Genomic DNA, 27,410 nt, shown 5'->3' with positions numbered 1-27,410 from the left:
GGCATGTTGTGAATTTATATCAAAACTTCCACACTTAAGTGCAATTGGGACTAGCATGTATGTGCGTTGCTTTCTTTGGAAATGACATCCCAGCATTGCTAGACAGATGTATAGATGTGCAGGCTGTTAGTAGGCAGAGAGTATATATTTATTCTCCCAATTTCTGTTTTAACTACTATATGTCACAATCAGTAATCCAAAAGGGATCCGTTAGTTACTGTATTAAGGCAATAACTCACTTCCCAGGTTACCATAGACATCAGGTTCTTGATGCTGATAAAAAGGCATTGCTTTGACAAAACCGCCTAACTCGTGTGTTTAGTGACTGTTTTCCAGCTAGAGGAAAGCCCACCAGAAATGTTATCCATAACGCTAGTAACTGCTTCTAGGGTGCGTCAGCTGTTGGCTCTTTGTTTGCAGTGCACAGTGAGATTGATGTGTGGTGTATGTAGATCTCTACCGTAGATGCACACTACAGAAAATTGGAGCTGTGTGAATTTAGCATCTCTCAAGATCAAGGCCATACAGATGAAAATTGTGAGTGGGGACAAGATACAGAAATGTGTAAATTCACAAATATATCTTCATTGCCGTGTATGTTACAAACAGATGGGTGGCATTATTGAGAACATCTGTATTGGCACCGTGTGCTGGATAGAAGAAGAATCCATGAACATCATTAAACTGTTAATCCAAGGCAATGGCCTTTTTAATTTCAGCATCAAGAAGCTGTAAAACATAAACAGGTTGAACCTGCTCCCATTGACGTAAATGGCACTACTCCCAAAGTAGGATTGGGCCTCTAGTAATTTGAGACTTGTAGCTAACCCACATTCCATTTGGATGAAATCTTCATATTGACAAAAAATTGCATAATCTTTTAAACCTGTCTCAAATAATATACAATAGAAAAATGATTATGCTCTGCATATATTACAATTACTGATTGTCTTTTTCTTTGTGGTGAGATAGGGAGAGAGCACTCTTTTTGAAAAGATCACTCATGTTGGAAAACAGACATTCTTATTATGAAGTGATCATTGCTTTCTTCAAGTAATCCTTGTCATTTTGGAATTGCTTTTATATAGCATCAGCACATTTTCTGATCAGCTTATTTCTCCGTCTCAAACAATGGCTCAGAGGCTTTCTGAGATCTGTGGTCTGTTTTGGGTGATCATTCAGTTTAAATATCTAAAACTCTCCCTCCCCCCCCCCCCCAAAGATAGAGTACATCTGTTTCTCCTTTTGCTATAGATAAAAGGCCAATCTTGCTCTTAATTGCACTATGTGTAGTCCAGTGGGCTTGCAAGAAGTGTAAATGGGGCAGAAAGTGACTCAAAATCAATCTTTGTTCAGCTTCCTCAGTTCTTTTTTAATGAAGGCCCATGACAAAGTCTGCTTCATTGTTTTTTAAAGTCAAAGTAGATAAGGAAGAAATCCCAACTTCCCCAGATTTCATTTTTCTTGTATTAAGTGTCTTACTCTCATGTCTTGGCCTTTCTTCTGGGGCTGTCTGCAAAAAATGTATGAACAAAAGCAATGGAAAATACAGCAAATCAGCCCCTCCTGAAGAATTAGAAATGAATGAGCCGTTCCTGTTTTTCTGATGGCTTTCACAACACAGTGAAAGTCTGTCCTTGCTTTTCAGAAAACTCTCTCCCTGGGGCACAGGTTTCTGCTGTTCTGAAATGAATACTTGAAATGGCGCAGTATCAGTTGGCATCATTCTAGAAGTTAAATGGGGTATGTGAAGCAATTAATAGAGGCTACGTGGGCATATCTATCCATTCAGCAGCCACTAGTGTTTCCCTTTTAACTAATTTATGTTTTTATTGTATAATCCTAAATGAGCCATAACAGCGCACACAGCTCAGCCATAGTTTTACCTATGACGTTTAAACTATTCAAAATATTCAGCACCTAATGAAATCCAATGTGTTTAAAAGGCCTTAACAGTACCAGTTGGTCCATGGGAGGTAAGCTGCCTTACATTGACAAAATCAATCTACATGGGTTTTTAAAGACTTCAGACTCTGGAAAAATCTTTCATTGACGTCAATGGGAGTTTGGCTTCAGTAAGTCCTACAGGGTTTTGTTCTGAAGCAGCAGTGCTTACCCTGAAAACTTTTTAGTTCTGTTCTTCTAAATACCCACCTATTCCCTGAATCTGTGTTAAAGTACTAAAACTAATCATGACCTCCAGTGTAGTATCTCGCTGGTCTGGCTCTAATGTGTTCAGACCATTCTGTGTTGGGTTTTTTGTTTCCCTGTTCTGAGCCCACTTTAGTTTTACTGCAAGGGCTCTGGGCAGGGACCTGTTATTTGTTAGGCAGTACTCATCTGTTGTACAGCTCCATGCACATTGATACTTCTGTGAATACTAAAGTGCAGGGCCTATATATCAGTGTAGAAAGGACCAGCAACTTGATGTAATGCAGATAGATGTGGGCCTGAATTGTTTCCATCAGTAGACAAGGAGAGGGAGCGCACCTGTCTCATGTACTGCACTGTGCAATTCCGCTATAACGTAGAACATTGCCATGTAAAATCTGTTGGTTACGAAGAAATACAGTTCAGTGATTAGAGCTGAGTATGCTGAGCGGGAGTCTAGGTTCTATTCCCAGCTCGGTTGCTGACCTTTTGTGTGAACCTGGGAGATCACTGAAGGTCTCTGTTCCCCCACATATAAAATGGAAGTAACACTTACCCGCCTTGGTGAAGTGTACCTGTGATCAGATGTGTTTTATACCCCAGAAGACACTAACCATTCTGGAGCAGGGACTGTCTTTGACAGTGCCCCCTGTCACAAGTACTAACAATGTGTGTGGCAGAGCTCTTCTGTCAAACCACCTTAGCTGCAGGCGTTGGAACTTCAGAAGCTCTCGGCAGGGTTCTGCTGTCTCATTGTGGCAGGTGCAGCTCATTAACTGCACAGGGCATATAAGGGAGGTGAGCGCCCCTGTCTAGGGAGAGGGAGTTAAGACAGCCGAGGGAGACAGCCAAAAGTCTGGGAGAAAGCTTTGGCTGAGCTTTATAGTGTGTAATTGCTTTTGAGTTGTCAACAAAGCCAAACTTCAGGAAGGGGGTGAGTTTGGACGTTGACCAAAGGTCGGTCTGAGGACAGGGTAGGGATTCAGCCTGTTCACAATATTTTACAGACGAATAAAGTCTAGGACCCCTTAATGCTAAAAGAGAAAAATTAAAAAAAAATCATCCAAGTGAGCTATTTGAGTGGCTTATATAAAAGTCTCCTCACATACTTATTGATAGAGGTCAGCTAGCTAATATGCTGGGAAAGTAGAAGGACAGATGTTGCTTCCAGTGGAATGATTTATTAATGCTTTCCATCAGAAAGCATTCTTGCCACCCACCACCTTGGGATTGCAGCACCTGATTCAGTCTGTGTGAAAACATCCACGGTTGTAGCAAAGCACCCTTGCTGGTAAAAGATCCATTAACTGAACAGTGTTAGAGAAATACCAAAGTGTGTGTGTGGAAGTGTGCATATGTCCAGTGTACTAGAAAGGTTATCACTGTTGGAGTGTTCCTTTATAGTGTCGTCTCCTGCACCAGCAGTGAACATTGAAGATACTTTAGCGTTGCCTGAAGATTATATGGTCTATTTTGACATCCAAAAGCTTCAATAAAAATGTAGGCCATGATTCAGGAAAACATACAGGCTTGTATTTAAGTCCCATTGAAGTCATGCTTAAGTGCTTTGCTGAATAGAGCTGTTTTTCCTAATCAGAGCCTTAATGCACTATGATACCTCAAAGCAACATCCACAATCAGTTTAGCTCTGGAACTCCACTTTGGGCCATTGGAAATGATTCAGGGCATGTGGACCCAGTGACATTATGGTACCTGGGAAAGTGTTGCCTTATCCAAATAGCTGGTGACTAAATACCAAAGTCAATACGTTCGGCACCTCTGGGGAAACTCTACTTCATTTCCATTCAAGAATTGTGGAAAAAATGTAGGATTGAGACGAAATGATCTGCAGCTGCTGTCTGTTTTACTGTTAACAGACCATGTCTTTAGTAGATAGATCATAAATGCTTCCCTGTTGGAAATACCATAAATGCTGGATGAGTTGGCACTTTTACCATTTGTCCTGATAGTATTTTTGAAACTCTGCAACCTTTAGCAATGCTTTATTGTTGTGACTAATTTGACTGCCGTGGTTACAAATGTCCCTGTTTTACGGTTACTTCTCACCAACACCCACTTGTAGGGTGACCAGACAGCAAGTGTGAAAAATCGGGACGGGGGTGCGGGGTAATAAGCTTCTATATAAGAAAAAACCTCAAATATCGGGACTGTCCCTATAAAATCGGGACATCTGGTCACCCTACCCACTTGTCTGTTTTTCTATCTTGTTACAATCCAAATTTGTAAGCTGTTTGGGGCAGGGAGTAAAAGGCTGAGTGAGATGTGGCAGTGAAGTTAGAAAACTCATGTGGGGACAGTGCAGATTCAGCCACAGCTCCCAACTTATTTTCTACAAGCACTAACCCCTGCTGCCGACACAAAGGACCTAAGACCCAACATATTGCCTGTCAGGACTTTGGAGAAAATGCCAGACTAGCGATCTGTGAAGCACCTGAGTCCTTGCCCAACCAGGAGCAAGGAAACCACAAGAACTACAGAGAGACTCAGTAGTTCTGGAGAGCTCTCCATCCTATTGCTGCTTTGGGCTTCCAGTCTCCCACTCCCTCGCTTGTGCTCCTTATCCATGGCCAAAGCAATGTGTGCACTTCAAGATGGAGTATTTTGCCATTGTGTACGTTACATTCTTACCTAACTGATGAGAACTTGGGAGGTGCTGGTTCCCAGTCTCCTGTTTAGTTTGCTATATGTAGGTCTCCTATATGTTCTGTAAATTACACATGTACCATAATGCCAGCATTTCTTTATCAAATCATTGAATCCAAAGTGTGACTCCAGCCTCTATAGCACCTCCAAATGGAGCACTGCAGAGGTAACGAAGCAGGACCTGAAGAATTCTTATCACTGGGAAAGAATGTTCTATAAGATAAACTCTCTCTTTTTGGGGGGTCCTTTTAGAGAGAGAATTCTAGATCAGTGGCTCTCAACCTTTCCAAACTACTGTATCCCTTGTAGGAGTCTGATTTGTCTTGCGTACCCCCAAGTTTCATCTCACTTAAACTACTTGCTTACAAAATCAGATCTAAAAATACAAGTGTCACAGCACACTGTTACTGAAAAATTGCTGACTTTCTCATTTTTACCATACAATAAAAAATAAATCAATTGGAATATAAATATTGTACTTGTATTTCTGTGCATAGTATATAGAGCAGTATTAACAAGTCATTGTCTGTACTGACTTTGCTAGTGCTTTTTATGTAGCCTGTTGTAAAACTAGGCAAATATCTAGATGAGTTGATGTACCTCCTGGAAGACCTCTAAGTACCCCCAGGGGTACACGTACTCTTGGTTGAGAACCACTGTTCTAGATCATCTGTACTGGTGTTAAAGATGGAATAAACACAGTAGCATGATGAAGTCATTTTTCCATGTATTTGTCATTTCTCCCCTCTAGAACAGCGATTTTCAACTTTTTTTCATTTGTGTATCCCTAAAAAATTTCAAATGGAGGTGTGGACCCCTTTAGAAATCTTAGACACAGTCTGCGGACCCTCAGGTGGAAAACCACTGCTCTAGAATGTTAGGACTCTTTACCAGAGGACTATGGAAATCTTCGATGCACGCTACAACCGGGAGAGTGGAAATCGAGAGAATGACCCACTCCAGACACACATGAATACGTAGGGGCGAGCCTCCTATTTTTCCCCATCTAACCAGAATCATGAAAATGAATCCTCTGTTTGAGTTCACTGGCAGGGAAATAGACCCAGGGTTCAGTAATCTGAGACTTGTGCATTCAGGTTTGTCATGTGTCTTTTTATACAGACCCCACCTTTTACCAAAGTATATTGTTCTACTGTAGTGCCCCTGCTTGACATGGTAATCACAAGGGGCCAGAAGTGCTGAGCATCCACAACTTCATTTGAAGCCAGTGGGAGCTGCAGATATCTCTTCACCTCTGGCAGTCAGGCTATATGTTTCTACATAGGGTTAGGAAGAGATAATCGCCAAATGGCATATCAGTAATTGCACTTCAGGAAGGGTTTTCAGAGGGTGCATTAGTAATGAGGAAATAGGAGCTCAGTGCCAAGTCTAATGCAGACTCTCATTCCTACTGGCTCTTGCTACTCTTGCATTGAATTTTATGAGTTGCATTTTCATGAGACTGTTTGTTTCCCATCTGCTGGTGTGGTGAGGGAAGTGATCAAAATGCATATAGCCTTAAAAGTTTAAAGAGAATTTATGACATTTTCCCTTCCCTGCTGGTAGTTATCAGGAGATATCGAGGAGGTGAGTTTGTTAGAGGTTTTTTCTTCATTGCCACCAAGTGGAATCCAGGAAAAATACATCTGGTCTGAAGTTTGTTAAACCTGTGAGAGGAATTTGACACAGTTCGTTTTATGGACTGATGATGTTTTTGAAATGAATGCCATCACATGCCATACGCTGATGCCAGGAATGAAAGTGAGTTGTAGAGTTCAGAGATGCCTCACAGAGACTTAATCCGCAAAGGTGTATTTTGTTTTTTTGTTTTTGTTTTTTAGAAGACCTGGTTGAAGATGTGGTGTTTTTCTCTCACTGCTCCAGATCATTTGAGAGGAGAACTAGATAATTGCACTCTCCAATTGTGAAGATGTATGTCTTCACAGAGTAGCATTTCAATACAGGTAATGCCCAGAGAACTGATTTATGAGGACTCCATGCGTTTGGAATATAAAATCTAAACATCACCTGATGTAAAATACCAGAATTTGGCACTTCAACGGAAACCTAGGTTTACACAAAGACCAAGACACACTCCTTGAAACATATGCACTATAGCTAGTGCTTTCAAGTGAGCTACATTTGATCCTAGCTTTTGCATTAAATGATAGCTTTAAACTAGGCTACAAAGGGTTCTTGACCATTTCTTAGAAGGGGTATAGTGCCTCTTATCTGAGGGAAAAAAATAGCATTCCTCTGATTGCAAGGTCATAGCTAAGATACCAAACATCTCTTAACTTTTTTCAGATTTAATCTTGGCTTGTCAGGTTCCAAATCCAGAAGCAAATTTCTAAAAAAACTGGATCAAATATTCTTGACTTATGCTTTTAGCATTAAAGTTTCAGAAGGAGCCATAACAATTTATCATATCCACCCCCTCTATCAAGAACATCTGCTCTTTGTTTGTCAAAGTGGGACCACAGTATAAGCCCTACTTGACTGATCTGTACAACCATTCTTGCAAAGAGCAGCAGTGGCCAGAACCACATTCTCCCACTTAGCAAGAAAATTGGACTCCTTCCCTGGATCCTCTCCAGGGTGTTGACCTTGTTACCTCTAGTCTAGAGCTTTGCAATGCTTTCTACCTAGGGCTCATAGTGGGAGGTCACACACATTTCAGGTGGTCCAACACTCAGTGACTTTTTTCCTGTCAGGAACATGCTACTGCTCAGTGCCCTGTACTAAATCTCCTATCCAGTACCAGATCTACATCACAGTTCTAGTCGTCTTCATGGAGGTATTCAGTGACTAGGACCTAGCTGCCTACGGGGTCGCCTCCTTTTTTTTTTTTTTGCACAACCCACCAAGAATACCATGATCCATATCAGTAGTGCAATTGATATGAATCTCTCAGAAGCTGGTGTAAAGGGGGCACTCGGCAGAGTGCCCTCCACTTTTTGAGTTCCATATGAATCCATGTATCATATAGCTCAGAACAAAATACACTGCATGCCTCTTTGCAAAGGCCTTCCCCGAATGGCAACTGAGGTCTTCTATGCTCTTGGTTATTATTTATCCCCTCAGTATCTCATAGTAATAGTGTGAGTGAGAAGTGCTGAAACTGCTCCATCCTCAGGCAAGAATGATTTCCTTTCTAACTGTTATTGCTGGTAGCTAGTGTGACAGTCCAGGGCAACTGCACCTGTATTCCCCTCCACGGTCCAGCAAAGGCACCCACTCTAGGCTCCCAGCTTCTCAGCTATCGCCTGTCTTTTTGGCAGTGACCTGCGTTTCTCTCCCTCCTGAGTGAGTTTTTTTTCAGGTACACAGTGCCCTGCCTATATTGTGTTATTCTCAGCAAGCCAGCCTGCCTAGACAGGCCGGTATCTTCAGTTGCTTTCTCCTCAGAGGCTGTAAGCAGCATAATTACCTCCAGTTGTTACCGAACAGCTCTTTCTGTGCAAGCACACTTACTCTTGAGGTGAAAGTATTACAGAGAAAACATATTAAAACAATAGACATTCCTATACACGTGGTAAAAGCTTACCAGAGGTCACCCAAAGTCTTATGCAGCCTCCATAGGCCAAAATCCTTCCAAAGTTTTCCGGAATGAACTGCCCCCTCCCCTCCCTTTGATCAGAAGGTTCTATCACTTTGCTGGATCAAAAAGAAGACTCGGAGACATTTAAACTCAGGCATTTTATCCAAAGGTCCTTTCTTGTTTGTGGGTCTCTAGAGAATCCAGTTTGAGCCAGTATATGCAAGCCTTTCCAGGTGGTGGTACCTCTCTGGAGGTACCACACAACCGGTGTGAATTTGCCTAATCACTCTTTACTGTTTGTAGCTCCTGGAGGCCTGTGGTCACCCTTCCCCATGGAGTTACATACAATTCCTGGCCCACAATGATATGTACATTTAATACAATAAAATCTCCCAAAGATGTTGCAGGAATTGACATATCTGTCACATATAGATACTGCAGTGAGAAGTGCATTATAAATAAGGGTAAGATTATGTCTGTTATTTTTAGTAAAAGTCATGGACAGGTCACGGGCAACAAATAAAAATTCACGGAGCCCAAGACCTGTCCGTGACTCTTACTAAAGCCCCTGGTCCGGGTCCAGCCACGGCTCCAACCCTGGCTTCAGCTGCGGACAGCTGAAGCTGAAGAAGTCGCGGAGGTCCGGTAAAGTCATGGAATCCGTGACCTCCATGACTAAATCGTAGCCTTAATTATAAATACATAACAGACTAAATGAGGTACTGTATCAGTGAATAATATGTCTATCAGGTGTCTTTGTTACAGTCAGTGCCATGGCATATGAAGGTTTGATGCATTTTTATAACAGCATGGTAGGTTTTCAAGCAAACTAATGATAAAGGCCAAGAGAACTAGCGGTTTTGAGTTCTGGCTTATTAGAATTATTAGTGTGTCTGATTTAGGATATCAGTCCCCATCAGTTCAGTCTTTTACCTGGAGTGAACTTCATGAGTTCTCTGTGCCAGTTTGTAATGAGGAATGCTATGTTTCTTCCAAATACTAAATCCCCTCTCCAGCATTAATTTCAAAATGGGACGTAGGCAAGCAGGGAGAGAACTAGTAGGATGGACATCCCTGGTTTGCTCTTTGAGACTTGCCCTCATCTGAGGAAACTGATGTGCATGGATTTCAACCAGTATGCCTGCTGTTTTAAGGGCAGAACCTAGATTTGGAGGGCATGGACAGTATAAAAGCAGCTGGTTTGAACAAGCTGCTTTAGATTGCTGAACTGTTGCTTTGCTTTTGTGCAGTGTCCTAATGCATTAAATAACGTCCTGTGTGAGACGAATCTTCTGGTGTTACTTCTGTTTACTGCCAAAGATAGCAAAACTGGTAAAATTAACATGAAGCTTGGATAAAAGAAAGAGACCTGCCATCAGTATGGACAGGTGGCACGGAAGCTGAAATAAAGCAGTGGTCAGAACTGATAGGAAGTGCAAATGAACAGAATACTGCCTTCTGTCTGCCCAGATTACCTTGAGATACAGTAGTAAAGAATCTATTTAGTTCTATCTAGAATCTGTACAGTGCCCATCACTGTTACGTGTGGTTTCTACCTAATTGAGCTACAGCTTGCCTTGCCTAGCTTTCTTATGCTATAACTCTGCTATTGAATAGGATTAAATGTGCAGGCTTTACAGTGCTATTTAATTACAGTCATACTTTTCTCTGGGAGGGCAGGGTTGCATTGGATTATGTATTTATTGAATACATTTTAGAGAATGCACTAATATTATCCTGTTGCTAATTTTAGTAATTCCTCTGGCCCAACCCCATCCCTTTTGTGGTAACTTAAGAATCCAAGAAAACAAAGTATAACAGCTGTTTATGCTTGGAGGCAGGTATCCCAAGCAGTCTTCTATCATGTGAACACATCACCCCTCACTGGGATTCCTGACTCCATGCTGCCTGCCTCTTAGATCTCCTCCTGAGCGAACCTCAATAGCTCCGTTTTAGAACTTGGCCACCTCCTTACGGGAGAAACCCAGCAACTGCAGCTGATTCCTCTTCCTTGTGAGGGAAGGGAGCTTATTTATATCCTTGCCCCCTTATCCAGCATCCCTTGCTGTAGTCTCTAACTCCCACTGCCCTTTTGGGAACCACAACTCCCAGAAGTCGTTGGTTCTCAGTGGAAACTACGCAGAGGACAGAAGCTGGACCATGACCCTTTCTCACAGGGCTTGCTTACTGTGTGACACTCTGTTAACAGCTATACAGGCATATATTCAAACAATCTAGAAACCTACCAGCCTTGTTGTGAAAGATCAGAAAGCTTACAGGGGTTCTCAGCAGCACTGGCTGGTCAGTTGCTCTTGGATCTTTTTCCTTAGCTAAGTCTTCTATGGAGGCATCTTTCTTGTAGGAGTAAAGGACAAGAAATTAGATATGACGGGATCTAGAACAGGATAAAAAGTGCTCTGAGGGAAGGAGAGGAAGGATGATAAAGCATGGACTATGGCAAGAAATAAGCCATCTGCTATGTACATTCCAGATGTTAAGTTTGCCCCAGTATCCGTATACAGCAGCAGTTTATCATGCTTCTCCTATGAATTCAGTATCCTTGATCAGGCTATTGTGATGCTCCAAACTGAAAGCCAGTCGAGGGTATAGCTACAACTGCTACTGTCTACTAATAATAGATGAACCAGCTGCAATATCAAGCTTCAGTCTTTTTTTTAAATGATTAAAAAGTCACTGTGTACACTGGAAAATGAGGTGCTGATTCTAGGCAACAGCAGTGGTAACCCTAGGGGATTGTGTAATGTCTAGGTGAGCATATGCCTAAAAACATCAGGGCATGTTGAAAACCTTTGTTCTGTATCCCTGTTTCACTTCATGTGTTCTTAGTCCCTGCCAAGCTGAGAGCTTTCTCTTTGAAGTGTGTCCATATTTATTCCATTTAACCCCTTTGGCTTCTAAAATAAAGATTTCCCACACGGAGAACCTGGAGTGAGAGGGAATAGCATTTAACAGCAGGAGCAACAAACCCGTAGGCGTCAAAGGATTTAATGCCACCCAGCATATTCTGTTATGCTTTAACACTGTGTTGCAATGACAGCCCTCCCAAAAAGAGGCAAAAATAAATATAGAGGAGTAGAAAACTATGCAGTAGAACCTCAGAGTTACAAGACGGGAATGGAGGTTGTTTATAACTCTGAAATGTTCCTAACTCTGAACAAAACGTTATGGTGGTTCTTTCAAAAGTTTACAACTGAACATTGACTTAATACAGCTTTGAAACTTTACTATGCAGAGGAAAAATGCTGCTTTTAGCCATCTTAATATAAATGAAACGAGCATGGAAACAGTTGCCCTACCTTGTCAAATCTTTTTTTTTTTTTTAATTTCCCTTTATATTTTTAGTAGTGTACATTTAACACAGTACTGTATTGTATGTCCTTTTTTTTGGTCTCTGCTGCTGCCTGATCATTTACTTCTGGTTCCAAATAAGATGTGTGGTTGACAGGTCAGTTGGTAACTCTGGTGTTCATAACTCTGAGGTTCTACTGTAGTTTAAATAGAGCATGAAGTAGGAAGAGCTGAGTAGGGTACGTAACATTTTTATGCCTCTTAGTATTGCAAAGATAAATCACAAAGCATCTTATTTTACATAGGTTGAGCGATCGAGACTCTTCCTTTAGCTGAGCAGTTTATACACTCTGGGCTTGACGCCTACTTTAGATGCGCAAAAAGAAACGGTGAGGAACAAAAGTGGTGTGCATTTACCACAGCACGACTTAACACCATATATTGCTCCAGCCTTGGACCTTTAAAATTCCTCCAGTTCTGCAGGGAAAGGATTGTCTTTTTACAGGAGCTCAGTGTCATTCAATGGAATTCATGCTGCAGTGTATGAAATCCGCTGCAGGACAGAAGTAATTTTAAATGGCTAGTACTGTACATTCCTGTAGTTCTTTAAGGCCAGCCTTTTGGGGGTCTGTTTGGTTTATTACAGCTGTTACATGTGGTGAGAGTCCAGCATGTGCCTGAATGTGAATTTTGATGTGGTTTTTTTTGTGTGTACCCTGTACTTTGGTCTTCGCAATCCAAGACAGACTTCTTAGCAGTCATCTCTTTCCTGGCCTTATCATGCTGTATGTTGCTGTGACCGAGATTAGCATTATGTGACACACACCTGAACTTTAGCTGAAACGGCAAGCCTCAGACACTTCAGCCAGCATTGGAATGAGCAAGATATTACAATATTTGACATTGTTTCAAGTATCTTCTTTGTGACTACACACCAAGCGCATGCAACTCAGCAGCACAGCACGCCTCACTGATATGTATTGCAGTGTATTGAATTTGGGGTTGTAGCTGTTCTTAGGGGACTGTGCTCAGCTCTTGCGTATACCATTAACCTCATTGGAGCCACTGATGCCTATCTCAGAGCAGGATTTGACTCTGAACATCAAAGCATAACCTACACTGGTTCTTCAGCCCACCATGACCTGCCATTGAGACTGTGGCATAACTTAGAGAGCAAACTGCTGGTTTTTGTGTGTAAACCACCTGTCATGTTTTAGAAAATCATGCCCCTAATTTGGAGCAGTCAGGCAAAGAGCCGCTGCTTCTTCGCATATGCACAACGTGCCTCAGGTGGCATGTGACCAGGATTCATCACTGAATTTGGTCTGCTGGTTGGATCATTAGCCTGCCCAGCCCGCACTGATGGGGGAGTGCGACATGAGCGCTGAGCCACTGAGCATACATTGCTGTCTTAAGGTGTCTTGGGGTGCATATAAGAATCCTGGTTGCAGCCATTTTACATGACACTGTCCCTTGACTGCATAGCTTCAGTGGTGTTTTGTTTTTCCTAGAGGCTATGCGCCCATAGAGCTAGACACACAACTGTGACAGTTTCATGGGCATAGAGTTCTTTCTCAGATCTTCATCTTGGTGCTTTGACATACAGTATATGTTTATATTAACAGGACTTTTCAGGAAGATTCAGCAGTTGACGTTCACAGCCCAAAACTCTAAACCTGTATAGTACCATACAAAAAATCTTCACTAATTTTTGTTGTTGTCAGCATTTTTTAATGTTTGCTGGAGAGGCTGGAGTGAAAGGCCACGGTCTCATCAGAATTGGAGATATTCATACAAAGAAAGGACAAGGCAGTAAATAAAGGTTATAGCCCTATACTGCAGGGCATTAGATAAGCAGATAGATTCCTCCTTGCTTTGGATGCATTATTCAAGGCAGATGTTTTTACTGAGCTCTGGAAAGGTTAGGAGAAGAATATAAAACCTGCTGCAGTTCTGGAATTGGTCCATCAGCATAAAACCCAGTAACCAGTGATTCATTTAAGGATCCCTGACACTTTTATGGCAAGGCTATGTCTTTCAGAGTGGGTCTGGCTCGGTTTGAAACACATTCCAAACCCAAACCTGAAATAAATCCTTTCAGTAGAGCAGTGCTGCAAACATTTCCTCTCTTCATTTCATTTTCAAGCCTCATATTAAAGAACAAAAAAATAGAGCTGGCGAAGGGAATGACTTAACCCATCAAAGGGAAATCGCATGTCGATCAGCCTGTATTTTAATTTTTGGTATGGAATTTCCGCAGCTTCTTAGACATGCATATGTCTAAAAACATACAGGTATCATGTACAAAATAAACACACATGGAAGAAATTGAAAAAATATTTATGTATAACTCAGCCAAATGATACTGAAGAGGTATCTGTAGCTGCCTATCCATAACTGAAGTGTTGGGTAATGTTAGGCAAAAAGATTCTTTTCCCCAAGAATCAGGCAAGCACAGACAATACTGAAGGGGGTTTACTCACTGTACCGGGAAGACTGACAAGCGGCTTCAAAAATATGGTGCCATAGTGGCCAGTTATATGCATTCTCTTATCAATTCATTTGCATTTATCTGTACATACAGAGACAGACATTGTTACAAGTCAAGAGAGAACCCTGACCAAAGATTAAAATAAGAACAGTATGTACATATAGAGGTCATCCTAATTGCATCAAACATCTATGACTACCTTATGGGGGAAGGAGGCGGGGTGGGGGGGAGGGATGAGTGCTTACAGATATCTGGTGGGCTGTGAAGGGAGGGTTTGTTCTGTTCTAAGAGCTGAATTACTGGGCAGGCATTGACCATATAAGCTTATCAATTGTTTACAGTTGTCAGTGTCCTTGCTACTGAAGCATTCCTGCTTGTTCTGCTGTTTTTGTCTTAGCTGTTAGCTAAATTTTAACTCTTGCCCGACAATGCCCTCTTGTTGACATATCAAACTTTTAGATGAGATAAAGTCAATACTTTAAATGCTTTGATATACATGATCTGTTTTAGGGTTGCCCAAGGGAGGTAGGAGGGGGAGGGGGGCAGAGGGGAATTGGGGAAGGGGGTAAAGGTAGAAAACATAGTAAGATTTTTAAGCATGTTTCTAAAGTACCCACACATGACCAGAGAGGTTAGCAACACAAATACAGAAGCAGCAGCAGCTATTATTTGGACAATAGTCCACCAGGAGATGGGGCTGCAGGATGCATTATGAACAGGATCTTCCAGTCGGGTGATAGTTTGGTTGGAATGTGACCTTTGGTGACATGGTTATGAACAGTGGTAAACGCAGATGCAGCAGCCAGGACCACTTTTAGTGGTACCTCCTTGGCCAGTTGAACCGGTGTATTGTCCAGGTATAGGTTGTTATACCACCGACGAGCCGCTGTCATTTTAGTGAACGCACGGCCGGGGAGGTGCACATCACCTGGGGTAAATGAGTCAGTAATCTGCAAGCACATGAAAGCGTTTGCCTGGCACCGTAATGGTCCGTACATGTAATAAGATGCAGCAGTGATGAAACACCACTGAGTAGTGGATACTTATACAGCAACTTCACCATCTGCAAGAGGAAGGACATCCACAACAACAGAAGACAAGGTTAAAGGATGAAGGGTAGAACAGGAACACACAATGTAACTGTTTGTTTCTCTACAACAGTCCGAGGTTGTCATCAGTGTAGCGTTACCAGGGGATGGTGTCAGGTATCCGGACAACCCTACTTTGTACACCATATTGTTAGTTACATATCCAATAGACTTAAAATGGAAAGAGGGAGGAAACACATGGATAGGGATAACAGAAGGGTACACAAGAAGGAAATTAAAGGAGAAGGGTGAGTTTGGAGGAAGTAAAGAGGCTACTATCAGTTGAGTAGAAATGCCTGCAAGGTGGGCAAGGGTGGGGGAGGAAAGGGTATGGGACGGGGGAAAACCCAGGCATACATCTAACATGTTTTCTTTTGCAATGTTAAACAGATCACTAGGCAGCATATCACAAGCACAACCTTTAGCTTGTGACTTGGCCAGGTTGACTATAGCATCTGAGGTTTTCTCAATGATTTTGTAAAAATCCTCTATGGCTACATCAATTGCAGTTGGAGCATAAGATAACCTGGTGTTAGTATGCTTAAGGGCTTGGGTGGTTTGGCCTTTGACCCAAGAATTGTATGACGTTGCATCCCAAAATTGGGGGTCCTATATGTGTGTGCCCACATCCCCTGGAGCTAAATACCCAGTTACAGTCCAGATCCAGTGAAATGCAGGGAGGGAGCCGAAGACTGCTCCCGTGCTGTGGTAGTCAGATTGAGACCTTGGTGCCTGGATGTTTTTGGAGGCGAGCTGTAACCATGATAGGTCCCAGGTGGTCGGTCTGGGGGCAAGCCAAGTGTCTTTTTTTTTTTTTTTTAAACCCATTCACCACTGCCTCCTGTAGGGAGTTGCACATACTGGCCAGCTTTGAAACAGGCATCTTGTGTAACATATATTAAGGGCAGGTCCCAGGACGCTGCATCAGGTATGTTTTCCAGGAGGATTAATGTGGGGAGTTACATTTGTTACCTAAAAGGATACAATATAAACAAAATGAATTTATTTATACATTTTAATTCTGGTTTTATGAACCCATGTTGGAATTCCTTGCACTTTCACAGAGGTATCTGTATGGGCCAATACCATGTGCGGGCCATAGTATTTTGACTGAAATATTCCGGGGTTGTATGTTCTTACCATGACTTGATCTCCCTCCTATACGTCCATCCAAGAGGGGGTTTCTGGAGGGTCCTGGGCTTAAGAGGGTGTACTTCCACAAGGAACCAGTATGCTTTGCTGAAGTAAAGAGTGAATAATGTTACCTACTGCATCCACAGCCTCAGGTTTGAGAGGGTATTGCTTGGTAGGTGGAGGGAGTTGACTGGTAATCTGGATGGGTGGGCAAAGATGAGCAGGCATCGAACTGCAAGACAGTTTATTTTCTGCCCAAACATGTGTCCCTGACTAGGCTTTTGGGCCTTGCGCCTGCAGTTCTTTTGGGTATGCCCGAGACACCCACAATTATAACAGGCTACATGGTCTTCTGCTGTTACCACAGCAACTCGAGTAGCCTTGCTCCTTATTTTTTTAGCTTGTCTGGCTGCGCATTCAGAGGCCCACATACAGATGGATTCATAATAAGAGCCTGGGTTCACTCCCAAATTAAGGGCTGTTTGCAGGTGGGAGTTAAAACCTTCCTTTAACATTTTTAGAAACACCTGATCTATTTTCTTTGGGTCTGCAAGGCCTGCATTGCTGGAATACATCTCCCACTTTCTTTCTCAATATTGAGCCGCAGGCTTGGTCTTGCCTTGTACGCAGCCCACGATCAGTCCCCAATTACCGGCTCTGTTCCCCAAGGCTTCTTGGACGGCTTCTTTAAACTCAGTGCAGGCAAGGGTCATATCATTTTCAGATTCAAATTTAACAGAGTCCCAAATGCCGTTTCGGTGCCCTTCTGTAGGGATCTTGGCCCATGATAGATCAGGGCATTTAGCTTTCGTTAAGTTATAAAGATCCCTGGGATGTAACGTATAGGTGGTAACCATCTGGCTTATTCTTTTCCAGAATATCAAATTTGGGCTTTAGATCAGGGAGATCTTTCAGTAAGCCCCTTATTTCCTCTGTGCTGAGAGGAATGTACTTATAAGTATTATGAGCCACTCTGTTTTCACCTGTTCCTGACCACCGAGTGGTCACTTGGAGAGGGGCCAAGGGAGCACTGGCACTTAATTCTGGGTTAAAAGGGGGGAGGAGGAGGGGGCCAAATATCTTGATCTTCCCCCATGTGTGCCAGGTTCCAATTTTGAATTTGATTCTCAAGGTGTTTCCAAATAATTTCATTTTGGTCTTTATCAGTATCACTGCTTGAGTCAGGGTCAGTAAAATTACCCTTCTGTTGTATGCTAGCAACAATACGATGTGCAGAGGAGTTGGGCTTTTTTTTTAGTTTTGCTTTTAGAGCCTTGTTTTCTGCTTCAAGCTTACTCAGCTTGCAGTTGCAATCTGCCTTTTGATTTAGCTTTGATGTAAGAGCCTTTTGGAGTGTTTCCAACTCTTGTAGTTTCCTTTTCATATTCGCAATACATTATTACAATCCCCTTCTCTAATCTTCCTTTAGTCTGACCAGACCACCACAACACGCTGTCCATTGTACTCATACTCTCATTCCATCCATTTTTGCGATCGTCTTTTGAACCTTCTCATGTTTCCCTTTTATAAAATCGGAGTCTCCCTCCCGTAGAGGGCATCATTGGTGCACCCTGGGGCATGCCAACGAGTCCCCCTCCCGTAGAGGGAATCATTGACGAATTCTGGGGCAACTCATACGACGACGTTTCCCAGCTTCCTAAAACCCACTTAAGCAGCGCTTCAGGGGAGACCGACTGAGCACACCCTTGTACTCCGTTTACTGCAGCACACACTCTGGTGCTCAGTAACTGGCGATGCAGCCTTCGTCTCCAGCGATCCCTGCACACCAGAAACTTGGCAGTGCAGCCTTCGCCTCCAGCGATCCCTGCACTCCAAAAACTTGGCCACAAACACAGTCCCATTCAGTCCTCTGGTCTGTGCGTCCTATATGTGGTTTGTATTAAAAAAGGAGTGCGAAGGGATGTCTCGGGGAGTCCCAAACTAAGGTGTGCACTAGAGGTGGTAAGTAAAAGGCTACTCACCTCTATCCCTGGTTGTGAGAAACTCTCCGAGGATTCCCGATCACACCCTGCTCGCTGCGCCAAAACTGTTAGGCAAAAAGATTATTTTCCCCATGAATCAGGCAAGCACAGAAAATACTGAAGGGGGTTTATTCACGGTACCGGGAAGACTGACAAGCAGCTTCAAAAATATGGTGCCATAGTGGCCAGTTATATACATTGTCTTATCAATTCATTTGCATTTATCTGTACATACAGAGACAGACATTGTTACAAGTCAAGAGAGAACCCTGAACAAAGATTAAAATAAGAACAGTACATACATATAGAGGTCATCCTAACTGCATCAAATGTCTATGACTACCTTATGGGCTTGGTCTACACTAACCCCCCAAGTCGAACTAAGGTACGCAAATTCAGCTACGTAAATAACGTAGCTGAATTCGACATACCTTAGTTCGAACTTACCGCGGTTCAGACGCGGTCCACACGCGGCAGGCAGGCTCCCCGTCGACTCCGCGGTACTCCTCTCGCTGAGCTGGAGTACCGCAGTCGACGGCGAGCACTTCCTGGTTCGACTTATCGCGTCCACACCAGACGCGATAAGTCGAACCCAGAACTTCGATCCCCAGCCGCCGAACTAGCGGCTGGGTGTAGACCAGCCCATGGGGGAAGGAGGCGGGGTGGGGGGGTAGGGATGATTGCTTACAGATATCCAGTGGGCTGTGAAGGGAGGGTTTGTTCTGTTCTAAGAGCTGAATTACTGGGCAGGCATTGACCATATAAGCTTATCAATTGTTTACAGTTGTCCGTGTCCTTGCTACTGAATGCTACTGAAGCATTCCTGTTGTTCTGCGGTCTTTGTCTTAGCTGTTAGCTAAATTTTAACTCTTACCTGACAGTAGGAATGATCTACTGTGGTCCATATTGGAGTTGGGAACACTATGACAAATAAAGGCAAAAATGTAGACTAAGGCCATGCCTACACTAGCACTTATGTTGGCAAAACTTTTGTAGCTCAGGGGTGTGAAAGAAAAACACACCCTGAGCAACATAAGTGTTGCTGGCATAAGCGCTCATGTGCACAGCCATGCTCGTTCAGCTGGTTTTATTATGTCGACAGGAGAGCTCTCTCCCATTGGCATAACTTGGCTACAGGAGTGCTCTCACATCTGTGCTGCTGTAAGCTGCGAAATGTAGACATGGCCTAAATCTTAGGAAAATTCTTCGTTAGAGATCTGTTAAATGGTGTAATTGTTGCCCCCAAAAGAAGTAATGGAAGCCCATTGCATGAGTCATTTGAAGCTGAACTGGACAATACACTAGAAGAAATATTGTAGGGAACAATTTTGCACTGGCAGGGAAATGGAGTGATATTTTCCCTATATCTTTACAATCTACGATTCTATACGTTCTGCAAGTGTGTGTGTGTATGGCATGTGTCTTGGGTGAGGTGAGGCAGATGAATTACGCTTATGGACTGGATTCTCAGCAGGTGCAAATTGACATAGCTAGAGTAACTTCAGTAGAGCTGTGCTGATTTACACCAGCTTAGAATCTGGCCCATTCTGGCCAAATAATGAAGTCGCTATTAAAGAACCTCCTTTCTGCATACCACTCAAACAGCTACTTTCTGAATATTTACGACAGTCTTCTTGGTCCTAAACGTGTGTGTCTAAAACAATAATTTTAAATTCTATTTCATCTAAAATTCCTGAAACCTAATATCTCCTACTGTGTATGGCCTAACATCGAAATTCAATTCTAATTAACACTTTGTCCCTAATTACCTCTGGCTTTGCTCATGTCCTTCAACCCCTATGTGGCTCAGTTTCTTAATCCACACAGGGGAGATCAGACCTTCTTCCCAGGGGGGCAATGAAGACTAAAGAGTTAACAGTCGATCATAACACATTTTGAATATAAAGACAACAAGGAGTCTGGTGGCACCTTAAAGACTAACAGATTTATTTGGGCATAAGCTTTCGTGGGAAGTGAGGTTTTTACCCACGAAAGCTTATGCCCAAATAAATCTGTTAGTCTTTAAGGTGCCACCAGACTCCTTGTTGTTTTTGTAGATACAGACTAACACGGCTACCCCCTGATACTTGAAGATAAAGAGTCTTCCTAAATTCCACATCTTATTATGTATTAAAAATTGGGAGAAAGGCCATTCACTTTAATTTCATAGTCAGTTGAGAATTTAGGGCCTGTCTACACTGGGATTTTTGCACAGATGTAGCAGCCCTGGTACAAACCCTTGGGGCAGATGCATTGCACTAGTGTTCAAAGGTTCCGACTGGGATAAATTGCAGTGGCTCAAGCCACTTTTATACCAATGCAGAATCATCTGTGCTAGAGTATAGCTGCATTGGTGCAAAAATCTCTGGTGTAGCCAAGCCCTCAGCTGCCAGTTCCTGCAAATGAAATGGAAAAGGTTCCTCCACCTTGTCCCCCCCCCCCAGAATATTTAAAATTGTTGAGGGGGGGAAATTGAAAACCAAATATTTTGGCCAAAACCGAAAATATTTAGATTTGGAAATGCCATGGTAGTTATAGTTTGGGTGCCACCTGCTCCCTTTACCCTGTCATAAACAAGGCTCCCTGGTTTAACTTAATCTCCCATGATGCACCACAGCCTCATCTCAGAGATGATGGGATGCATCATGGGAGATATAATCCAAGTTGGAAATCCAGTCCATGGAGGAGAATGGGAGCATGAGTCACCTGAAATACAATAACCACAAGCCACTTTGGTGGCATTTCCAAATCTAAGTATAGTTTTTTTTCAGCCAGACTTTTGGTTTTGGCTGAGAACTGTTCAGTTCTTGTGCATTTGGTCTTTCAATGAAAGCAGACACTTCTTAAGAAAAGTGTTTTGTAGAAAATCCAGGTTTTTCATTGAAAATTTTTGTGACAGAAAATTTTTGACCAGTCCTAATGCCATGGTTACAGAATCCAGATGTTTTAGGTGTCAAACATTGTGTAGGACAGTGGTCCCCAAACTTGTCGCATTCCCCCCCCCCCTTACCAGTAATGGAATCTGTCCATGCCTCCCCAGGAGTCACAGTCGGGAGCTGCAGCAGGGGGCCGGGATTGGGCCTGGGAGCAGAGCGGGGGCCGTGGCTGGGAGCAGGGCCGGGGCTGTGGTGCTGGCTGGGAGCCAAAGCTGCAGCTGGGGCCGGGTTGGAGTTGGGGGCAGAGTGGGGTGGGTGGTGCTCTCTCCCTGCCCCCCATGGGGGCTGGCCCCCAAACATACCTCTGTGTCCCCACAGTGGGGAGTGCCCCACAGCTTGGGGACCAGTGGTGTAGAAGATGTTTCCCTTCTGCTACATGAACGTCTCTTGATGAGCTGTCCTATTTAGTTTTTAAATTATGATAGAGATTTGTTTGGTGTGTTTTTGTTTATTTTTAAACAATGTTCCTGTAGCTTGAGGACCCTGTGGTGATCTTTTTGACCATGAAAGATAAACGGTATAGTGGATGCACAGTCTGTGTGTTGTTGGACCTTGTGCTCTATGAAACGCATGGCCACATAACAGCATGAAGAGAGGATGGACAGTCCAGTGCTTATAGTATTAGTCTGGGCTGTGAGAGACCTGGGTTCGATTCCTGTTCCACCACAAACATCCTGTGTGTCTCCGGGCACATCACCTAGCTTCTCTGTGCCTCTGTTCCAAATCCATAAATGGGGATGATAGCATTTCCCTACCTTACAGGGGGTTTGTGAGGATAACTACATGAAGTTATTAAGAGATTCGGTGGCTCTTTTTATTTATAATAGTGTCTCCCATTGCTGAAGAATTCCAAAGAGCTTTTGTAACACCGACAGACCCCGGTCGTCAGCGGGCGGGATCAAACCTGGAATCTCTGGAGCTAAATGCATGAGCTAAAAGCCACGTGGCTCTTAGCTAAGGCTGAAGAGCAGACTCATTAATCTCTTTCTCAGTGCCACTAGAGGGGACAGAGCACCACACACAGGAGGTGTGTGGGTTACATACTTCCCCTAACTGAGGAAGCGTGTCCTGAGCTTCAGAGACTTCCTAGTTGAAATCCCGGACAAGCTCCCACTCGTAACACCAACAGACCACGGTGGGCGGCGGGCAGGATTAAACCTGAGACCTTTGGAGTTTAGTGCATGAGCCTCTACTGCATGAGCTAAAAGCCATATGGTTCTTAGCTAAGGCTATAGAGCAGACTCATTAATCTCTCTCTAAGTGGTCTCAATGCCACTAGATGGGACAAGCACCACACCCAGGAGGTGCGTGGGTTACACTTTCACCAAAGGACCTTGATGTTGTTTAAGTAAAGCTGGGCTTGGGAAAAGCTTTAGATGTTTAGACTGGAAATAGAAAGCTCCTCCAGCACATTCATTATGTTGCCTACAGTGGGAAACACAATATGTCCTGTAATGACGTACTGTATATTGGGTAATTAATGTGACGGAGTGTGGATTGCCATGTCACTAACAAAAGTAACTAGGACCTGTGGAGTTAATGGAAGGGAAAGGGCTTCTGACTACTGTAAGTGCTGTGGTTCTAAAAAGGGCTTGCAGATCGGAATGTTAGGCTCCAGCAGAAGAGAAACCCAGCTGGTGTGAAGTGGGATTGGATTAGAAATGAAAGGGTTGGTTTTGAAAGAAGAGAACAAAGGAATGAGTATGGGTGGTACTGCTGAAAATTGTAACTAGGAGAGTGAGTGGTACGGGAAAAGGAAACGGACAGCGGAATCAAGGCAGGGAGGAAATGTTGGAGGAATCTGGATAAACTAAGTTATATGCAACTAAAGACAGAGCATCTAAATTTTGCTGGGCAGCTAAATTGGCAACTTGCTAGGAAGCCCAACTTCCATAAAATAGAGCAAATTGCAGCATTCCTTCTCCTTAGTAGGAGATGGAGGCCAGCATGAGGCATTTCTTCTTGATCCATTCAGTTATTTTAAGAGTTTAAGGCAAAGACAATACATTTGATCAAGGAAATGGGAGCTAAATTATCAGTTAGGGATTAGGGAAGGAGGGTGAAAATATTGTAGCCGAGTTACTTTGCTGGCTGCATTAGGGTGACTTGACACATACAAAGGCATCCCCAAAGTGGTGGCTCTTCTCATGAAGTATGGGAAGAACCGTTGCCTGAACAGTTAATTCTGTGAGGAAATCAGGGGCATGTCTGGTTTTTGTTTTTTTCCCTGCTTCTGTGAGTGAAAAGGCCACAACCTCAGCTGATGTGAATGGTTTAATTGAAGTAGATGATGCTATGACAATTTATGCCAGCTGAAGAGCTGGCTCAAAATGTGAAGCTATCAGTAATACCTGCAGCAGACGATGAGCTACCCACATCCTCTCCTTTCTTTGCAAAAAATTAACATGGTTCTCTTCTGCAATGAACTTATGGCTACTGTCATTTTATAGTCGATTATGCATGTCTGTGCTCGCTCACCAATAGACTGAATCCATTTAGTATAATATGGGGGAGAGGTATCTAATCTTTCTAGGGTCCTGTGCTGTGCCCACCACCAAGGCATCTGAGTGGCTGTTAAGGCATGTTTTCAAATGTGGACCCTTAATTTTTCTTTTAAAAGTGGGTTTGTTGACAGAGGGGGAGAGTACCCATAGCTTCCGCTGATGTCAATAGGAGCTATAGGTGCTCAGCACATTGGAAAATCAAGTCCCTTTCCTATGGGACATGTGGCATAAATACCATTTCCAGTAGCAGCCAAACTGCAGGCAACCACGTTAGAAAAATTTGGCCTAAAGGCCCTGCATACTTAAATGTACAGTAGTTGCTCTGCCTTTGAATTTCTATATATTTGGAACCTGGGCCTCAGAATTCCTCATTGGTGAGTTTAATATGTTGCTGCAGGCAAATCATTCTAATGGAAAACTTTCACTGCATAGATATCTGCCTGAGTAGTATTATGAGTTTAACATTTTGATTTGTCCTGTAGTTTCTCTGTTTCAATAGGTTCTGCCATTTGGCTTGCAAAGTTTTTTATGTGTTTAACAGTTACTGCTTCAAGAACTTTCCACAGTATTGCTCAATATCCTGCATTTCTTATTGATAAAATCACTTGTTACGTTTTTCTTCTTCCCCTCCTCTTCCCAACCCATCTTTCTAGGTCAGGGGCTATCCAGAACCTAAGATCACATGGTACAGAAATGGACTTCCCATCACAGAGGGAGAGTATTACGTAGTGGACCGCAGCATTCGAGGGATTTTCAGCTTAGTGATCAAAAATGTGCAAGAGGAAGATGGTGGTAAATACACTTGTGAGGCTGCAAATGATGGTGGAGTTCGCCAGGTGACAGTGGAGCTAACTGTGGAAGGTAAGAGAACTATTACTATGCTGTTCCTTAAATATAATCATGGGTATGATAAAACACACCCTGTAAAGGGGGCAAGATAGATGAGATTATCAAACTGACAGGTGAAGATCCAACCTGTATGTACAATGTTGATCACTGATGCAGAAGTAGAACTCATTAGCCTCATCACCGTCCTCATTGAGAAGAGTGGTCTGAGCACAGGGTTAGGGGCCAGGAGTTTTAGTTCTAATCCCACCTGGCACTCATTCTTTCTGATGCTAGGAGCAAGTCACTTAGCCCCAAATCTTCAGAAGTGTTTCCACTTACCTTGGGTGCCTCCATATTTGGGCGCTGTATAAGTACAGAATGGGAAATGAGCCACAAGGATACCAGTGGAATTAATAGGAGTTTTGCAGCTAAAACCTGGTACGAAAATGTAAGGGGAGGTTTTAATTTAAAACAATGGAAACTTTGAACTCCATTGCATGGCTTTATTACAGCGATGTATGGTAGCATTTAATGAGATTGTATGTACAAGACAGTTTGACGTACTTATCACAGATGGCACCTTGTATTTTGAATTTTTCTAGATTTTTTTTAAATGGAAATCCAGATCAAGAAAAAACTCACTTAATCAGAGTCCTGTATGAAATAAGTTAGTGTTAAGTATTAAAGGCTTAAACCAGTGTTCATTGGATTCACTGGAAAGCCTTCCAGTGACTTCAGTGGGAGTTGGATCAGACCCATAAGTTTCCTCTTGTCATTGTAAAGATGTTGAATTGATACCAATAAAAGTATAAGCAAGACCTCATGAACGTTGTAATTCCATGGGCAAGGGTTTGATAGCAGAATGTCCCTTTAGGGAAATCTACCACAGGAATCTTCAGTCCTCTGGCTGCAGATATCAAGTTTTTCTGGAAGTCTGGCCACCCTCTTGTCCACTGTTTTGGAACCTCGAAGGAGCCTGCTCAATAGAAACAGTAACCTTTTGCCTGTCACCTTCTTCTTTCCCCAGAAGCAGGGGAGTTCTAACTGTGTGTGTGTGTTGGGGTGTGTGTGTGTGTGTGTGTGCGCGCTTGTGAGGTGCTAAGGTAGGTGTTGTTTTAGCTTCATGTGCCTTAAAATGGCTGGGTAACAAAGGGCCTGATCTTGGGGGCTGCTAAAGCACCTTTAACTTCCATGGAAGCCACCTCTCAGGATTAGGCCAATAGCCATGGAAACCACAGATTTCTGAGGGAAATAGCAACTGACTGTCAGATACAGTGATAACACCAATTACAGGTGCTTTTATAACACAGTAGCATCATAAGTGAAAGTCTTCATTTCTTGAGGATCTCCCAGCTATGCTCAATATATGGTTCAGTTTGCACATAATATGTCTGTGTCACATGGGAAGTAGCTAAGATCAAAATGGGAATTTGGAAAGGCACATCTGCATATTAGATAATCTAAGGCTTTGCTTACACTTGTCGCTAAAAGCGGGGCAGTGTAAACGCTGTTTGTCGGCACTTTTGCCAACAAAATACTTCCACCCCCTACGAGCGGGGTTCGCGTTGTCTACAGGAGAGCGCCTCTGTTGACAACGAGCCGTTTACACTGCCACCCGCTGCAGCAAAACTTTTGTCTTTCGGAGTGGGAAGGACTTTTTAAGCACCTGTGAACAACCAAAAGTTTTGTCCTTCAATTGGCAGTGTAGACAAAGCTTTACACTGCTAAATTTAAAACTCCCAGTAACACAGAGCCGGAGAAAAGTGTTAGAAATTGACATCAATGCTACTCTCTGTTTGCATGCTGGCCAATGTGCCTCTTTTCAGGGTTCTGGTGAATACCAAAGCCCTTCAGGTTGTTGGCTTCCTGTTGAATTCCCAAGGCATATCTTGCCCAACTTCATCCTTTCCTGAAAAAAAAAAAAAAATGTTTGTCTATTCATGGTCAAAGACCTCTTATGGAAATCCTCAGAGTGCAAACTGAAATATGCATGTATCTGGCATGAACATTATTATTTTCTGTTATGCAAATTCTTTCCTTTTCTGATTCTAACTTGTTGCAATCAACAGGTTGCACAGGGGCAGAATTAGTTCCTGAAATTTGCTGTTCAGTCCTGAATTCATTATTGTTTTAAATTCCATGCAGTAAAGCACCCAAGGATTAAGCTCATTAGGGTTTGGGAACTACAGAAGTCTTTGTTCTAATAATCCTCCTTGCGCCACTGATATAAAATACAGAACTATTTATTTCCAGTGAAGATAAGCGTATGGGACTGGTTGTTGTCTGAAAGAAATATTACTGAATCACTATGTAGCTTTTCTGACCAGAGGTTTTGACTGGTACCACTCCATCTGGTATACTCGTTTTAAATTAGATCTATGGCAGATACTTATAAATCTCAAGAAGCTTCCATTTTTGACAGCTGCCATAGTTGTTTATTTCTCACTGTCGCCCTTGATCTGCCCTGTTTCATTGACAATTTTTGTCTGTCAAAAAGCTAGTAATGTTTATTTTGTTAGTCTGTCCAGTAGATGGTGCTAAGTAATCAGTGCATTTTGTGCACAGTGTATATTTTGTCAGTAGTGTAGGGTGGGTTATATTACCTTGAAAAGAAGCACACTGAAAAGAAAGGTGACATGGACAAATACACGAATAAAAGAATAGCCTGTTCATGTGTCTCTCTAATCCTGCCACTCTGAAAAATGATTATTAATAATACTTGGATTTTATAATAGAGTGTTTCATCCAGTGATCTCAAATGGTTTTACAAAGGTGAATAAGA

At 42.8% G+C, this 27,410-nt stretch overlaps 1 protein-coding gene across 3 annotated transcripts in view; it reads left to right on the top strand.

Moving 5' to 3' along the window:
- The window catches only part of MYLK (myosin light chain kinase), a 217,402-nt gene that overhangs the window by 16,885 nt on the left and 173,107 nt on the right, over positions 1-27,410 (top strand). For all 3 annotated transcript variants that reach the window (XM_065413162.1, XM_065413161.1, XM_065413160.1), the window contains exon 2: positions 24,454-24,661. In XM_065413162.1, the coding sequence (XP_065269234.1) occupies positions 24,454-24,661 (208 nt within the window). The remainder of the gene's footprint in view (positions 1-24,453; positions 24,662-27,410) is intronic.

Source organism: Emys orbicularis, chromosome 11, assembly GCF_028017835.1.
Source record: "Emys orbicularis isolate rEmyOrb1 chromosome 11, rEmyOrb1.hap1, whole genome shotgun sequence".
Lineage (NCBI taxonomy): Eukaryota > Metazoa > Chordata > Testudines > Emydidae > Emys > Emys orbicularis.
Note: the sequence above shows the minus strand (reverse complement) of the source record. Positions and strands in the feature narration are given on the sequence as shown.